Source organism: Podarcis tiliguerta, assembly GCF_965153285.1.
Source record: "Podarcis tiliguerta genome assembly, chromosome: 11".
In the NCBI taxonomy this organism is placed as follows: Eukaryota; Metazoa; Chordata; class Lepidosauria; order Squamata; family Lacertidae; genus Podarcis; species Podarcis tiliguerta.
The window spans coordinates 55,030,021-55,042,561 of NC_139544.1; the positions used below are offsets into that span (position 1 = coordinate 55,030,021).

The 12,541-nt window shown below is 45.8% G+C and overlaps 1 protein-coding gene across 2 annotated transcripts in view; it reads right to left on the reverse strand.

The window, feature by feature from the left end:
* ARK2C (arkadia (RNF111) C-terminal like ring finger ubiquitin ligase 2C) overlaps positions 1–12,541 on the reverse strand; it is a 98,111-nt gene continuing 85,570 nt past the window's right edge. For both annotated transcript variants that reach the window (XM_083403137.1, XM_083403136.1), the window contains 6 exons: positions 12,063–12,192; positions 10,055–10,159; positions 8,117–8,212; positions 6,895–7,001; positions 3,528–5,352; positions 1–3,488 (listed from right to left, as the gene is read on the reverse strand). In XM_083403137.1, the coding sequence (XP_083259263.1) occupies positions 5,235–5,352; positions 6,895–7,001; positions 8,117–8,212; positions 10,055–10,159; positions 12,063–12,192 (556 nt within the window). In that variant the 3' untranslated portion in view covers positions 1–3,488; positions 3,528–5,234. The remainder of the gene's footprint in view (positions 3,489–3,527; positions 5,353–6,894; positions 7,002–8,116; positions 8,213–10,054; positions 10,160–12,062; positions 12,193–12,541) is intronic.

Genomic DNA, 12,541 nt, shown 5'->3' on the forward strand with positions numbered 1-12,541 from the left:
GAATCATAGAAGGAACCCAAAGTGTCATCTAGTTCAATGCCCTCCAATGCATTCTCACTCGCATCTTGGGATCAACTCTGTTTCCCAGAACGGACAATGCTGTTTTTGGTCAAAGTTTGGTGGAACGCTATGGGCTGCATGCAACTAAATTCTACTCAAAGAAGAAGACCTGTTAGAATAATATAAGTAGAGACTCATCTAGTTCAGCCCCCTGAAATGCAGGAATCTTTTAGCCCAATGTGGGGCATGAACCCACAGCCCTGAGATTAAGATCCTTATGCTCTACCGACTAAGCGATTTAGCTTCCTACGTGAGTCACGTTGAGTAACATCAATAGGTCGACTCTGAGTAGGGCTAGCATTGGCTAAAACCCAATGCCATTTCTATTCAAAACAGATCCATTTACATTAATGGACGTGACTATCTCAGATCTGCTCCTTTCAGCAGGAGTAGAACTTGGGTTGGATGCAGGTCTCAGTCACAGATTAGTAGAACCAAATGTGTGGGCTTTCTGGAACAGCGTCCAAGTCTGGCTTGCTCTGCTGGTTTTGTGCCTCAGTTCCTTCCCCTCTGGGTTCTGTTGAGGCAGCCCTTCTGGGTCTTGCTAGGCAACTGCGATGAGCTTCTTCTCTAAATAGCATGGCCAGACAGAAGTAGCAAAGAGGGTGAAACTCAGCATTGGGCAGCCATGAGTTTGGGGACTCACGTCAGCCAATCACTGTCTCTGAATCCACTGCAAGAGCTTTCCTCACTTGTTCCAATGGGGAAAGAAGCTAAGATAGAGAGAAAGTGTGTGAAAATATTATGTCCTATTGCCTCACCCTTTCTGAGGAAAGGAAGAAGAACCCATGGTAGAGAAGAGTTTCCATTTATACTTTTCATTCATCCTTAGTCCCTGCTTGGCATTTTGGGCTGAAGGGCCTTACCATTGTTGGAGGAATGCTAATAAAACAATATATATATATTTAAAGAGAGAATGTGAAGTTTTGCTGGGAAATAGTAGTTCTACAAGACCCCTTTAAAAAACAATAAAAAACAAACCTTGTCAGGAACAAATACCAGCAATAAAACCTGAGGGATTAAACACAATTTGGCAGTTACCTGCAAGCCATTCTTAGCCATTGGCTGAGCTGCTGTGAGGTCACAGAATAAGTCTATTCTAACTGCTCAAAAAAAGGCACCAGCACATAAGAACTAAAGACAGAAGAGGCAATGTGTGGTTGTTACGAAGGGATGGGGGCAAAATGGCAAGAAGGTCTGAATTGAGAGCAAATGTTTCTGCAAACATTTGTGGGACCCCACTTGTATTGAAGTCCTTTTGGTAATAGAAAAATGTGCACAGGGGGAGCTTGTTATTTTTCCTTTGTTGCCTCAGAGTATTAAAAATGTATAAAGGCAAGTGGGATCACGCTTGTTTCTTTTGATCCTCCAGAGGACTGCCAGGCAAAAGACAGAGAGGGCGCGAGCCTCTGCTTAAATCGCTGCCTCTTGTGACAAGGGGATTGAAATATTTATTACTGCAAAAATTGTACTCTTGAATTTAACTTTACATTTTCAGGGGAGGATGCAGTTATCATTGTTGTTTCTGGGTTGTCACCCAATAAAAGCAAAATTGGTTTAATCACCATGTGAGTTTTAGACGACTTAATCAATTCATCTATCATTGCAATCTGCAAAAAAAAAAAAAAAAAATTCTGCAAATAAAACCATGCGGCTTTTACCAAAAGTTTACTTGTCACCGTAGGCAGTAGAAGCAGCTTTGGGAAGGATGAACCTAATCTAAGGTGGTCCCTGCTACTCCCAATTTCTGTAGAAATAATTCAAATGAATAATTAAATAATTAAGTGGCAATCGCCACCATCGGGTGCTCCATTAATGAAGCTGCAACTTTTAATCTGATCAAACACCTTTGACTGATTAATCTGACTGATTAATCGATTAAATGTTGCAGTCCAACCACACTTTTCAGATTTAAAGGCTGCAGGGACAAATGGCTTGTTCGCAGCCAAGTTTTTCCCGGGGACCAGTGCGGAGCGCAGCTGCTCAGGATTTCAATCTCTCTGTTTCCACCCACTCACAGTTAGAAAGCATCTCAAGCTTTTTCTTCTTTTTTTTGGAGGTGGGGAGTTTCATTCATATATATATATATATATATATATATATATATTTGTACTTTTGCAAACTGGTCCAGGAGGCTGTTTTCATCCTGAATGAATTGGGCATCTAGCAAGCCTTTTAAAATACTGATGCTTCTGGCCAAGCAGAAAGAAAAAATCACTCTACAGCTAGCTTTATCTGTAAAGGTCAGCGGATGAGAAAAATGCAACATAGTAAAAATAGCACACAAAAATGAGCTTATGAACCGGGCCGTCAGCCTCTCTCATTTCTGAACCCTCAAGTAAGCTGCCTGATTCAAAGGCCCAGTTTTCATAATGTTGTTTTCGCATTATTATTATTTTAAAATCTATATTGAAATGTTGTTGTTTTTTATGATATTCACTTGCTTTGTATGTTTTGTGCTATAGCCCATCCTGGGTTCAGGCCTAAAATGGAAGGACATAAAATACCTATGGTGGTCCCCGCCATAGCTGTCAACCTTTCCCTTTTTTTAAGGGAAATTCCCTTATTCTGAATAGGATTCCTCGCAAGAAAAGGGAAAAGTTGACAGCTATGGTCCCCGCTCAAGGAGCCACCAGGAACCACTGTCATGAGTGCATGGGCCAAGGACTCTGCTACAAAGAATATTGAACAGGCATGCAAAAGTAATTTTACCAGTGGGGCAGGGCCTTCTGTTTTAAACCAGTTTGAGACCGGTTTAAATATACAGGTCAAAAACCAAGTGAGTGCTTGCAGTATGCCAGGCTGTGGGGCAGGGGTGCCAACTTGAATAAAATATTGTGGGGGCCCAGGATAGCCCCTTCCCACACAATTAATCACACACACACCATTTAAATGGGAATGCCCATTAACTTTGTGGGTACCTAGCCCCCACAAATATTTTATTGTGGGGGCCGAAGCCCCCATGGCCCCTAAGTGTTGGCTCCTCTGCTGTGTGGTGAAAGTTTTGTAAAGGAAGCTGTCATTCCGCTGGTCAGCGGCTTGGTGAGGAAAAGAGATTGGGTAAGGCTGAATTTGTCCTCACCCTCATTCCTCTTCCTGAACAGCAGATTGCACACATCATTCCCCGTTCTGCTAAGGATGTGGAACGCTCCTTCAGTGGAGACTGCCCAACTTAGCTACATTGCATGCATATTATGCAGCTGACAGCCTGAAAACCAGTTTCAGGACATAATAACTATATATGCACACGCAGACATACAGTATTTGCATGCGCAATCACACATTTGCCTCCCAAGACCAGAGCATCATTCTAATGTTTTCCAGGAACCTGAAATGTTGTCCGTGTTCAAAATATTCCATGTATTAAAAGGGCTTTCACCATGTAAATTTGGACTGCATTTCTCTCTTCCCCTTTACTTAATTTGCAGCTATAAGGCTCTTTTGGAAGAGCACAGCCAATAGCTAGCCACTTGAAAAATAAGTAATGCAGGGTTTGTCTTGAGTGCTAAAACCTCTCTAAACACACACACAGGCGCGCGCACACACACACACACACACACACACAGTAGACAGCGCAAAGATCTGGAAGAAAAGTGGAAGATTTTGCTCAGTCAGCCCCTGCCGTTCTTTCAGTCTCTGGGATCCTGAGAGCGCGAGGTGGGGGAATATTTCTGGACAAGTTCTATGGGATTTGATGAGATACTTCCCATGTAGCTTTTGTGCAAGAATTTAAGGTAGAACAGGCAAGATGTGGTCTTTAGGCCCTGTTCTCCATGCTTTGGAGAGCAAGGCTTGTGCTTATTGTGTTGCCAAGAGATGGCAGAATCTATTTCCTGTGGCCTTTCAGACTCACCCCGACCAGTTACCAAAGACAGTGTATTCTACTAGCAAAACTAGGAGCTTAATCCATCTATCCAACTCATGCACAAGACCAGATGAAAATCGCTTCCTCCTCCCAGTCACAAGATATAGAGCCAAAAGAGCCCTCCAGGGTTAAAAGTCACCTTGTCACTGCTCCCCAAAAGCAAATTGCCTACTGACAATCAAATGGCTGCCATGTTGTTTTTAAAAGAGGCGGAAAATGGTTCCATTGCTCCAAAAGGGAGAGTGTCAAATTCATAATATGTCTTTTTCTGAAGGAGAAGCAGGCTAAGCCTGTGGCTTGTGGAGAGATGTTCTAATCCATCGTTCAGATCCAGAAGACGGAAGCAAAATTCATCCTGGGCTTGTGCCCTAAGTATCATGTCCAGCACCAGCAGATAAGCAGGAAAAACAGTTTCCTGCTCTTTTCTCCCAACCCCCAAATTTCCTTCCAATTTCCACTTTCCCTCATTTTCTTTAATTTCCTACCTCACTGCAATCTTTTCCCGAGTCAAATGCTCCTAAGGGAAAAGAAATAGATATATATTTCTTTTGTTTTTTTCCAGCGTAAACAGGATTCTTTTTCCTTCCTGTTTCCACCCAAGCAAGGAAAGAACTTTACTCTCGTGTCTTTGTGTCTCCCCATTCCCTCCCCACCCCCAATAATGTTTCAGCCAGGCACCAAAGTAAGGAACCTTATGGAAAAACGAAAAGATAACAAAAGCCCCCAATGCGATGTTTGGTGCAGATTAGGTTAATAGCAACAGATCCACCACAAGATGACAGGGCATCAAAAGACGACATTTCTTTAAGCGTACATGCTCTGGAAGCCATCCATAGAAATAGCTAAAGAACCCCTAATATGTTTCTACTTATTCGAGAGGTATATTATATACAATCCTTTTGAGAAGCAGGATTGAGAGGCCATAACTAGGAACATTATGTACCATCCTTCCCACAACTAACTCTTCCCGCCGGCTTTCTAGCTGCCATGCTTCGCAGTCAACAAGGTGGCACGGATCTCCTCCTACCTCGAGATATTATAAACCACCAACTCTTCCTCTTCTTCATCATCATCATCTTTTCTATCTTCCTCATTTTTGTCTTCCTCTTCTTCTTCTTCTTTTTAAAAATTAATTAATTTTTTTTTTTTAAATAATCTGCGAATGTGCTTGCAGGCTTTCTTCACACACACACACAAAATCAAATGGCTCAGAAAGGCAAAACTTTTGCTGCAAAGGGGCTGCGACGCCCCAGGAAGGACCAAGAAAAGGAAAGGAAAAGAGGACACGTCCCCAGAGGTGGTTCTCCTCTCAGCTGTCGGACCCGAGCTGTGTTTCAATGTCCACTCGGCAGATGGGGCATTTCTTGCTGGTTGCGAGCCACTGGTCCACACACACTTGGTGAAACAGATGCATACAAGGTAAACGCCTGGAAAACAGAAGGTTTGTTACCTGGGCAAGAGGTCGAGACTGAGCCTGACACCATCATGCAGGACCTTTGTGCAACGGCTAGGGCCTCAGCCATTGTGCTGAGGCCCACTGCTGATGCCTGCCCTAAGCTCCTCCTTAAAGGACGCGGGTGGCGCTGTGGGTTAAACCACTGAGCCTAGGGCTTGCCAATCAGAAGGTTGGCGGTTCGAATCCCCGTGATGGGGTGAGCTCCCATTGCTCGGTCCCTGCTCCTGCCAAGCTAGCAGTTCGAAAGCATGTCAAAGTGCAAGTAGATAAATAGGCACTGCTCCGGCGGGAAGGTAAACGGTGATTCCGTGTGCTGCTCTGGTTCACCAGAAGTGGCTTAGTCATGCTGACCACATGACCCGGAAGCTGTACGCTGGCTCCCTCGGCCAATAAAGCGAGATGAGCACTGCAACCCCAGTCGGCCACGACTGGACCTAATGGTCAGGGGCCCCTTTACCTTTAAAGGACCCCTGGACGCTTAAGTCCAGTCAAAGGCGACTATGGGGTTGTGGTGCTCATCTCTCTTTTGGGCCAAGGGAGCCGGCGTTTGTCCACAGACAGCTTTCCGGGTCATTTGGCCAACAGGACTAAACCGCTTCTGGTGCAATGGAACACTGTGACGGAAACCAGAGCAGCGCATGGAAACGCCATTTAGCTTCCCGCCACAGTGGTACCTATTTGTCTACTTGCACTGGCATGCTTTCGAACTGCTAGGTTGGCAGGAGCTGGGACAGAGCAACTGGAGCTCACCCCATCACAGGGATTCGAGCCGCCGACCTTCTGATCAGCAAGCCCAAGAGGCTCAGTGGTTTAGACCACAGCGCCACCCGTGTCCCCCTCCTTGAAACTGGTGCTCTAGTCAAGGACTACCGTCTTATTTCCCCACAATGCATAGGAGTGGTGTTGTGTCCAGGGGAATTGTGGAAAATGAAAATGGCAGCTCTCCAGGACTTGTTCCTGTCACCTGGTAAGGTAGCCAGGTGCCCACTGATGCAAAACAAATCCCATTCCTTTAAACCTGGAACCCGCCCTGCTCAAAATGGATACAGAATTGGAGGCAGGTGGTTCTTAGAGGTATAATTATTAATTATTATTATTATTATTATTATTATTATTATTATTATTATTTATACCCCGCCCATCTGGCTGGGTTTCCCCAGCCACTCTGGGCGGCTTCCAACAGAACACTAAAATACAATAACCTATTAAACATTAAAAGCTTCCCTAAACAGGGCTGCCTTCAGATGAGAGAGAAGCCCTGGGGTGCTGTAAGACCTTAGACAACCCCATCAGCAGCCCTAGTTACAAACCTCTGGCTGTTTAGTTCATGAGGACCAACGTCTTAATTTGCTCAGAGGCAATATATATCTGTGTGGTGGAGGGGGAGTTTGCTATAGAAAGCCAGACCAGCAAGCAAAGAATGAAAGTGAAGAAACTCTGAGGTGGGGTGAGGTGGGTGGAGAAGGAACATAAGAAATATTTCACTCAGAATCCCTTTGGAGGATAGTTATACCTCACATCCTCTCCGTCTTCCAGCATCGAGAGACAGATTGTGCATTTCTCATCGGTGTCCGACTCCTCCCCATCTTCCTTTACTGCTTTGATTTCCTGCGGTCTCCTCTGTCAAGAAGGTCAAGGAAAGATCACAGCATTACACAAGATGGCTGCCTAAAGGCCTTCAGGAGCAGGTGGGGATTTAGATGGCAAAGAGCTTAACCCAGGCCTCCCCAACCTGTGGCCCTCCAGATGTTTTGGCCTACAACTCCCATGATCCCTAGCTAACAGGACCAGTGGTCAGGGATGGTGGGAATTGCAGTCCAAAACATCTGGAGGACCAAAGATTGGGGATGCATGGCTTAACCAATGCCCTCACTGGGCACATTCAGTTTAGGGAAACCTGCCCTGTTGAAAACTCTATGGTTGCTGAATCTAGTTAGCACTCCGCCTGTCCCTGTGGGAAAGAGAGTTTGATGGATGTGTGTGTCACCTGGAGCGAAGAGTTTTAAGGTCATACACAGGTAACATGTCAAAGACACCACCGGTTCTCTCAGAAGCTGATGCCTCCATTAAGACCCATTGCTCATAACAAAATACCAGTCAGTGCAGGAGTTTATGTGAATACTTAAAATAAATTATTGTCATTACTACTACTACTACTACTACTACTACTACTACTACTCCTTTCCAAGCAGCCCAGATTTGTACATATGAACCCTCAGAACAAATAGATGATGCAGATAAAGTAGGCAGAAAAATACATTTTAGTCTCTTTCCTTCAGAATATTATAATTCAGAGTCATCCAGCGTGAAACAGTTTGGCAGTACTTCTTCTTTACACGCTTACAATTAATGTGTGGAATTTATTACCACACGATGTGGTAGCCACTGATTTTAGGCAAATTCATAGAGGGCAAAGATTGTGTTGCATCCACATCTGTTCATTCTTAAAATGAAAAGTTAAAGACTTGTTGATTGCCTTTTTTAAAAAAAATAATCAATTTTTGAAGATGCCCTATATGGAAAAAACAATGGTTGTTTTTTGGCTTGGTCGTATGGTTGTTGTCTGCCTACGATTTGTCAGGCTTAATCCAGTGATGGTAAGGCGGCTGTTATGCCTGCAAATTTCATCCACTTTTGCAACAACAAAAAGTTGTAGCCAGCATCAGGCTTGCCTCCAAGAATGGTCAGCGCCCAGTGTCAATTCTGGTAGGATGAGATGTTCTTCCAACTCTTACCTTCTTGTATTTGTGTGGGAAAGTGAACCGTTCAATGGTGTTCTGGACGGCCCCCCTGTTCACACTGCCCAATCTGTCTTCCAGTTGCAGAAGCTCCTGAAAAGAGGGAGGAAAGAGCAAGGAATGAACAGGAGACCTTTCAAATAGCCACCTGTTAGCCATCTGAGACGGCAGATCAAGAGTCTTCATCTCTCCACCCTTTCCCTGCCCCTTACTGGTCCAAAGAAGGTTTATTTTTAAACAGGTTTCTTTTTAAAGTCACAGGAAATAAAGTGACTTTCAAAATGGGAATATACAGGAATCTTGACTTATATGAAGTCAAACAATTGGTCTTATCTCACTCAGTATTTTTTGCATCAGGTGTGTGTGTGTGTGTGTGTGTGTGTGTGTGTGTGTGTGTGTGTAATACTGACTGCTCTTCTAGATCCCTTGCTGTGATCCTGTAATGCCAAAAATGCCCCTCCAAATCTTTCTCTCTGCCCTGTCCCTCCCTCCCTCCCTCCCTCCCTCTCTCTCTCTCTCTCTCTCTCTCTCTCTCTCCATACGAAGACAGCCCTGTTTAGGGAAGCTTTTAATGTTTAATAGACTATTGTATTTTAATATTCTGTTGGAATCCGCCCAGAATGGCTGGGGAAATCCAGTCAGATGGGTGGGGTATAAATAATAAATTATTATTAATATTATTATTATTCTTGACTGACCCTGTGATACTGTGAGGGAGGGGCTCTTCAAACTCCCCCTCAAATTGCCCATTTAATTTTTAAAGCTTTTCAAAAACCAAACTTAATAACCAATTACTAATACTTTTCAAAATAGTGTCAAATAGCTGGCTGCAAAGCCTTTGGGAAGGCAGCTGTTAAAAGTGGCAGTTCTCCCCATGCCCACTTTTATAATTTGATCATGCCCATTTTGGCATTTGACCCCCAAAAAAACCAAACCAGGAGAAATAATAATAATAAAAATAAAATAATAATAATTTATTTGTACCCCACCCATCTGGCTGGGTTTCCCCAGCCACTCTGGGCAGCTTCCAACAAAGATTTAAAAATACATCAAAATGTCACACATTAAAACTTCCCTGAACAGGGCTGCCTTCAGATGTCTTCTAAATGTCAGGCGGTTGTTTATCTCTTTGACATCTGATGGGAGGGCGTTCCAGAGGGTGGGCGCCACTACTGAGAAGGCCCTCTGCCTGGTTCCCTATAACTTGGCTTCTCACAATGAGGGAACCACCAGAAAGCCCTCGGCGCTGGACCTCAATGTCCGGGCACAATGATGGGGCTGGAGATGCTCCTCCAGGTATACTGGACCAAGGCCGTTTAGGGCTTTGAAGGTCAACACCAACACTTTGAATTGTGCTCGGAAACATATTGGGAGCCAAGAACAAACCTGAGCTTTTGCCTGTGGCTTGTTTTGAGCAAGCAAATCACAAGTGCTGATTTGCACCTAACTCTGACTTGTGTCTTCCCAGCATTACACAAGAAAGAGGGGGATGGATGTGATTCAGCAGTGCACATCAGCACACGACCCATTTGCAATAAGCCGTCATTTATTGGCAGAGCCCGCTCAAAACATTTTGCTGCCTGAGGCAAAGGACAAGATGGCGCCCAACCCCGAAAGCACATACAGAAGCTAATTGGACTGGGAGTTGAATTTTACTCCAATTTTACTCCAAGGACACGTCTGCCGCTTTACTTGAGGGCATCGGGCTAATCTAGAGGGTACAGGGCAGCCATGGGGGACTCACAGCTCTGGCCATTCCCCACACCCCACCGTCTGTCACCTGAGGCAGCTGCCTCACTCTGCTTCATCATAGGGCCAGCCATGTTTATGGCTTACTGTTACATGAGAGTAAGGCCACAGTGGCTAAACGAATAAACGGATACAGAACCTGCAGGGGGAAAGGTCCAGAGGGTCATTCAAGCTGCGAGAACTTACTTCGTAACTTTCCCTCACAGCGGACGTGTGTCTGTTTGGATTCAGTCCCTGAAGAGCAAGTAGCTGAAGCTGGGGATATGGGTAGTTTCTAATTTCATGAACAACCTGTGAGGCATTGTGCAAAATAAGTAAGTAAGTAAGTAAGTAAGTAAGTAAGTAAGTAAGAGTTTGCTAGTAGTAGTAGTATTCAAAATAAGGCTTAATGGCCTTTGAAATTCAAAGGAAGATTATCTGCTAGATTGGAGCACCCAACATTATTTCAGATTATTAGGGTATAATTCTGCAGCCAGCGATGCAAGTTGTTCTTCAAGCACTTGTGTAAAAGAACCCAACCAGCTTTAGCAATCATTTCTGTTAAAGCTGTCGGATTATCCATTCAGAAAGAATTGCCTCCCACAGTGCCGGCTCCTAACTAGCAATCAGCTGACAGGAATGATAGACGCCTGTATTTTGACTGCCTTCCCCCAGACAGTGACTCAGGCCCGGTCTACACAGACAGCAGATTGTGTCGTAAAACTATCCCTGGACTGTACCACTCCAAATGGCAGATGGAGAAATCACATGATTAAATGTTCCTGTCACCTCCGCATAGAAAACTAACATGTCAGGAAGAAGGGTTCTGGCATAGACTTTTCCCTGATATGCTGGATTTTAAGGCACAGAGCATTTTCCGCATGGGAATGCGTCAGTAGCACTGAGGAAACTATGTTTCCCAACGCTACTGTAGCTTAGTTCCCAAGCATTGGTGCAGGCCCAGTGCCAGAGATGGAAAGAGGGGACAGGGCACCCCCACAAGGGAGGCGGGGTAGGAGAGAGACGTTGACTACCGTATTTTTCACTCTATAAGACATACTTTTCCCCTCCTAAAAAGTAAGGGGAATGTGTGTGCGTCTTATGGAGCGAATGCAGGCTGCGCAGCTTTCGCTGAAGCCAGGAGAGCAAGAGGGATCGGTGCACACCAATCCCTCTTGCTCTCCTGGCTTCGCTTCGCTAGAGAGGCGCTGCACAGCTTTCCCTCTCTGCGCAGCGCCCCTTCAGCGAAGCAGGAGGAGAAATGGAAGGGGCTCCGTTTCCCCTGCTGCTTCGCTGAAGGGGTGCTGCGCAGAGAGGAAAAGCTGCAGAGTGCCCCTTCAGCGAAGCGGGAGGAGAAACGGAGCCCCTTCCGTTTCTCCTCCCGCTTTGCTGGAGAGGCGCTGAGCAGAGAGGGAGAGGTTTTTTTTCTTGTTCACCTCCTCTAAAACTAGGTGCTTCTTATGGTCAGGTGCGGCTTATAGAGCGAAAACTACACTACTTCTCCAGCACAGATTAAAATCTAAGCCAGAGAAGAACTCAAAGATGAGCATTGAGCTGAGCCGGGGCTGGGGCTTGAGCCTGAATGGTCCTCACCTGTGCTGGATCCTCAGGTGCAGGCACCAGCTGAGTCTGCTCTGGCTCCTGAGGGGATGGAGGACCCATTGCCTGCAGGTGCTCCACTCTCAGCCCCGTCAGGGGAATCTGAGGTTGCCTATGGGTCTGGTAACCCTCCAGCCTCTCCTGAGCTGCAGAGGCTCAGGGCAGAGAGGCGGAGGGAACTAAGTTCCTGCAGGAGGAGTGCTCGGTTCCAGGCCAGGAGAGGCGAGTCACCTGTGAACCGGGGCTGCCCTATGCCTCGGGGAAGATAAAGGCCAGCCAGTCCCAGGTTGCGGGAGCAACATTGTTGGTAGCCTGTTCCTGCCTGCACCCTGTCCTGCTCTTCTGCCAGAGTTCTTGACCTCACCTGACTCCCTGCCTTGGACCCTGCTTCAGCTTTGACAGACAGCCTCCACACCGCACCCTCGACCTCAGACTGGACTCAGACCTCGCCGCACGGTTAACCCTCGGGACCAGCACACTTGAGCTGGAAATGCTAGGGATAGTATTTGGGGCTTTCTGCACGCAGAGGATGTGCTCCATCACCAAACTCTGGTTACTATGCTGTTGGTCTAAGCCAGGCTTCAAGCCAGCCCCCAGCAACTCCCGCTTCGCTTACCATCTGCGTTGAGGACGTGTTCCGGGGAAAATGCTGCATTCGTTGTGTCGCTAAGTAATGCTGATAATGTTGTGGAACTGGCCTGACCTGGAACTGGTTGTGAGTTAGGCCAGCATCGACGCTGAGATCCCTGGAAGGGTGCAGAAATACGAATCGCTTTCAGGCGTTGGGCAACGTTTTTTATAAAAAGTCTCCCATTCCACCACCCCCTTCCCAACACACATACACTTTGAGTTCAAACCCAATGCCTAATGCTGTTTTTATATCTTTCACCGGACAGAAGGAACATGAGCCCAGAGGCATGGTGACTCATCCAAATAGTACAGAGTTTGGTTGGTATGTACATTAACCCTGTGGAGTTTCAAAGCACTGGTGGTCAAGAGAAAGAGAAAACAGCATAGGCAATTAAATGTAAAAAGTAGGATGTGATTGTTACCGTATTTTTCGCTCCATAAGACACACTTTTTTCCTCCTAAAAA